Source organism: Cyprinodon variegatus, unplaced genomic scaffold (genome assembly GCF_000732505.1).
Source record: "Cyprinodon variegatus isolate N-32 unplaced genomic scaffold, C_variegatus-1.0 Scaffold37, whole genome shotgun sequence".
In the NCBI taxonomy this organism is placed as follows: domain Eukaryota; kingdom Metazoa; phylum Chordata; class Actinopteri; order Cyprinodontiformes; family Cyprinodontidae; genus Cyprinodon; species Cyprinodon variegatus.
This window is the reverse complement of record NW_015150490.1, coordinates 1,197,801-1,203,013: the sequence shown is the minus strand read 5'-3', so window position 1 is coordinate 1,203,013 and position 5,213 is coordinate 1,197,801. Positions and strand designations below refer to the sequence as shown.

The 5,213-nt window shown below is 35.1% G+C and overlaps 1 protein-coding gene across 1 annotated transcript in view; it reads right to left on the bottom strand.

Annotated features, from left to right (window-relative positions):
* Window positions 1–5,213, bottom strand: part of rngtt (RNA guanylyltransferase and 5'-phosphatase) — a 124,643-nt gene that overhangs the window by 66,127 nt on the left and 53,303 nt on the right. Inside the window, exon 11 of the mRNA XM_015405270.1 lies at window positions 2,421–2,585. Coding sequence (XP_015260756.1) covers window positions 2,421–2,585 — 165 coding nt within the window. The remainder of the gene's footprint in view (window positions 1–2,420; window positions 2,586–5,213) is intronic.

The following is a 5,213-nucleotide window of genomic DNA, read 5'->3' as shown; positions in this document are numbered from 1 at the left end:
TGCATCACTTCACCTGCCTCTCTTCTTACCCTGATTCGCCCATCACTCTGGAACAGGGTAAATCTGGACTCATAAGACCACATGACCTTCTTCCATTGCTCCACTGTCCAATCGTTATGCTCCCTAGCAATTTGAAGCCTTCTTTTCCGGTTATCCTCACTGATTAGTGGTTTTCTTACAGCTACACAGCTGTTCAGTCCCAATCCCTTGAGTTCCCTTCGCATTGTGCGTGTGAAAATGCTCTTAATTTCAGTATTAAACATAGCCCTGAGTTCTTGTTCATCACACTCACCTTCTCGCTCACCCTATGATGCAGAAGAAGTAAGGAGGTGAACAGGCGGTGTCCTCCCTTTCCTACCAAAATGCTGCAAATATGCCATTATGCAGAAGCGTGCTTCAGCGTATTTCAACGTGCTCATAATTTATAAAAAACGTACCCGTAACTTATCCAACGTATGCCAGTGTTTTTGCCAGATTATTGTAGGTCAGGCATACGCTGGCTAAATCGTCAAGGTGTGACAGGGGCTTTATTGAAAAAGAAATCATTTATTAGATTATGCAGGAACAAGTACGTGTATAGATATGTATATACATTTTTGTGTCCACCGGTGAATATTTAAATATTTACTGTATATGTAGCCTGTTTTTCAATCGCCTGAAAAAGAATGAATCAAAAAAAGGAATTTTATTACTAAAGAAGAACTGCTTTCTATCACTATTTGCTTTTGATATATACTTTCTCCATTTCCCCTTTGACTGTTAATATTTTACAGTCTAAATGAGCAACAATCAAATTTAAAGAACTTTTTGCAGAAATCACATTTTTAAGTGGCAAACTGATTTACAAATATAGTTTAGAAAAAAAGGAAACAATAAAAAATTGTGTTTATAGATCCTGTCTATTTACCCACAGATTTCATTAAACGTTTTCAGAAAAAAAAAAAAAAAACATGTTTAAAATGTCACTAAAAGCCATTAACCTTGATGGAGTGAACTGTTAAGTTTTAGTGCATAACAGCACATCATACAAAACAGCAGAGAAGCTCACGCAATAGTGCTGCTAAATGTAGCTATTTCCACTTTCCAGTCCATTCAATCTGTGCAAATGGGGAAATCCAAAATACACTACTTCATTGTCTTGCTGTGCAAGTCTAATTAAAACAAAAACGTTCATTGTTAAGTAGAGGAAGTAAAACCAAAAAGAAATGCCCCCAATTGGTGGGGAAATTGCTGCCTAGAATGTCTAAGTGAATGAGATGAGATAAAAAACAGCAGACTAGAAACAGACAAAAGCGGTCATACAACTCTAGCATTTGAATGAAACACCCCTAAAAGGAATTAATACGCCATAAAGTGGGGGTTTGTGCTGAGATGAATTAATAAGCCAGATTCTAGTAACCCTTATTTAATGCCCCACACAACAGAGAGGGGACTGTACAGAGAGCAGATGGCATATGGAGGAAACAAAGGGGCAGTCAGAAACCAGACAGCGGACCAGTGACTAAATTTCCAAAATAACTTCATCGGAATGAACCCAAAAGCTTGCAGGGTCGATCCTTCATAAAAATTCTTTGCAATGTGGGTAGCACAGGGTTAGACCTGAGGTAACAACACTCATTCTAACAATTTTACGATGAACAAAAACGCTTAGATATTAGGGCTGGGGGAGAAAAAAAAATCATAAATATCACCTTGTCCTTTCAGTTTGATCGTCTGTTAGGACACAGGAACAAGATTTCAAACTGATCTTTGTTCGAGTCAAACACAAAATGAATTGTGCTCTGAACTCCTGCAGCCCTGAGAGAAGGTCGAGAGCAGAGCCTTTCGAGGAAAGCTTAACAGCCATAGAGGCGATAAAAGCTCTGCTGCTTTCAGCTTACTGTACTAAAACCTTAGCAGAGATCACTTATTACCTGATGCTTAGAATGGGGAAGATCTCTGGTGAAATGAGCATAAATGCTAAAAAAGTAATGGAAATATGCGCTCAAGTTCACACACTCAAGACAAGATCCAGCCAATGTATTGTAATCCAGGTTTTCAATCATTTGAGATTGCACAGGATAAGTCCCAGTGGGAAATAGCCGAGGTACCAGACACTCATTTGAGAGCTCTTTTCTCCCTCAAGATTGTCATTTTCTGTAGGATAAAGGTACAAAAATGTGTTTCATCTCTTGTACTGGTCATTCTCTTGGGATCAATTTGCCCTTGAAGAGCCATTTCCCTAGAAAATAAATTATCTGGATATAAACTGGGATACTACTGACAGATAACATGTGAGTATACAATGTGCAAAACAACTGGGTTGCCTGGATTTGTGCATGAACCAAAAGAAAGGATAAATCTTAAGTGGGTCACATCTGGTAAAGTTAAAGGGAAGGGAATGATTTGGAAAGTAAAAACAGCATGCTGGTCCATCTTACCTTGCGTGACGCATGAATGTCAAAGAAGGGTTTATTTCTGACACTGAAGGGCTCCTTGGTTTTGTCGATCTGTCCGATCTTCATTTTTTCCATACGTGGAAAAATGATTTCTTTTTCTATGCACAGGAGTCGAATATTGAAATCACACTGGCCAACAGGTTGTCCCTGAAACACAAAGCAAAAATCACTGTTACTAGATTTGCATTAATAAAACAGGACTGTCGTTTTATAGTCTGATTAAAATGTAAGAAAATGTAATGCGCAGAATCCTTAGCAATTGGAATGAAATTGATCAGTAGCTAAATATTTGTTACACTTGATAAAAAGGGCAAAAATTAAAAAAGACTTGTTGGATAAAACAAAAAAGGATACCCATTTACAATCATCACTGTAATATCATTTTGGGCAAATCAAATAGAGCTGCATGTAGTTAATTTAGGGTAGGATATTATCTTTAAACTCTCAGTCAATAACACATTGCATATCAATAAAATATCATTTGAACCGACCATATCAACCCTGACTGCTTCCATCTGGTTTACATCTTTAGCCAATAAAGATGCACACCATTTTCTGGTACAACTCAGAACATTTTCGAGACAATATTTATTGTAGAGACAAAAAATAGCACAAAAATTAGGGGTTTTGTAATACTTATGGTTGATATAACTTTGAACTTGAAGAAGAAAAATTACATGTATTTTCTGTTACGAGGCCATACAAAAAGGTCAGATTTATAAATAACTAAAGGAATAATTAAAATGTTTTTAAACCACAAAACCAAAGAATATGAAAAATGAATCCCCCAAAAAACAATTTGTGCAAATCTGTGCAATTTTGGTAAAACCTACTTATCTATATGTGTATATATTTTATCTACATGTGTATATGTTTTATCTTTTTTATTTTTATCTTTATTATCTTGTGTAGTTGGATGTGTGGATATATATATATAAAACTGTAACAGGAGCGTGTAACAGAAGTAATTTCCCTCTGGGATTATTAAAGTATTTCTGATTCTGATTAATCTGCAATAGTTTAAAAGGTCAAAAATCTGTGTCATCTCAAATTCCCACATAGCCAAGAAAATGTATGCATTCCACCAGCACCCGTTGGTGCATATTCTACACATATAAAAATCATTCATCTATCCAAAACATGTATTTTACTTTGTATGTGACATGGGGAAATAAATCTTTTTTTTTAATAGGTTAAAAATAGTGTTGATTTTTTCAGAGTGAGCATGGTGAAATAAATCTTTTTTTTTTAAATAGTGCAAAAAAATAGTCTTTATTCTTTCAGTGAGCAAATTCCAGGGTGTTAGCACCAAAACAAATAGGCAAAGGAAGCAAACAGCTATTGTCTAAGGTTTATGTGTTCATGTAGTTTGTTTTTGTGGCGTTTGTTTTTGTTACACACAATTGAGGTAGTGTGGGGTTATTTATGGTGAAAGTAATCAGAAACATGTAAAAAAAAAATAAAAAATAAAAATCAAGCAAAAAACAATTATACCCCCACATGCTAGACTAAATCACTCCCATGAAAAACAGAAGAGCATGAAGTCTTCATTGGTTTATCACATCACTGTAGATTTTCCTACTTACATAGCTAAGACGTAGCCGTCTTCCATAGTTAGAATAATTACATTTTATACGCATCATAAAAAAAAAAAATGCTTTTGTTGTGGCAAAATAAATCCAAAGTGCAGAGTTGTCATTATCTCGCCACCGAGCAGAGCAAAGGTGAAATTAAACCCATCTGTTGGCGCCCCGGATTGTTGCCACACAGGCCACTGCAAAGGGTGAGTTTTTGTCAATGGTTACATACAACAGGGCTTAAGCGTAAAACTAGAACAAGCAACATAAAACCAGTAATAAGACTACATCTGCTGCATTAAGTGGTGAAACAAGGTTGTAAGAAACTTAGTCTGGTGAAAGATTGATGGAAAGCCAACTATTTACCAAGGTTTTGAGAATTTTAAAAATATAAACAATTCAAAAATCTTTACAATAAATACTATTTATTTTGTTAGAGACAACATATGTAAAACTTAGAAGAGGTAATAAAAAAAAAAACTTTAGCTTAATAAAAGTGGCATTCAGCTATGAGATATTAAAAAAAAGATTTAAATGTATCTTTTGCTTTTTTTATCTTTTCAACACATTTTTGTTGCTGAACAATTACTAGAAACACTTTTAATCAATCAAGAAAAATTGTGTATTAATGCAATACTATGATGTATCATTACTATTGTATAACATCATCTTCAAGGAAATAAAAAGATGACCCTACAGATGATTCAATATTTCCAGAATGGACTGAGGTTTAAACCTCATTCAAACAAAATGATGTGAAATAACAGCACTTTTAAGGCTACTCCACCAATTGCATTGTTGATCAATACTCTCTGATGGGTATCGACAGGTCCTGCGCTGCAAAGTGTGAATTGCAGACATTAGTATTCTGCTCTAGCTCTGCAGTAAAAGGTCATTTTTTTGTTTTTGAGAGGATCATATTGACGTTTGATGGGGAGAAAAAAAAAATTCAGCTTTCTTCCGGTTATATTGAGAAAGAAGGTACAGGTGGATGGAGATAGAAATAAGATTATTAGCTAGAAGTAGGTGTTATTACAACATCCCTGTGCTTTTCAAATAGTAAGGAGGGGAAAAAAATGCGTTACTCTCCGAGGATATTAGATTAAATAATAAATGGACTGGGTTTTATAGCACCTTTCTTGTCATACGGACCATCCAAAGCAATTTGAACAGGGACAGGAGCTATTAAATATTTTAG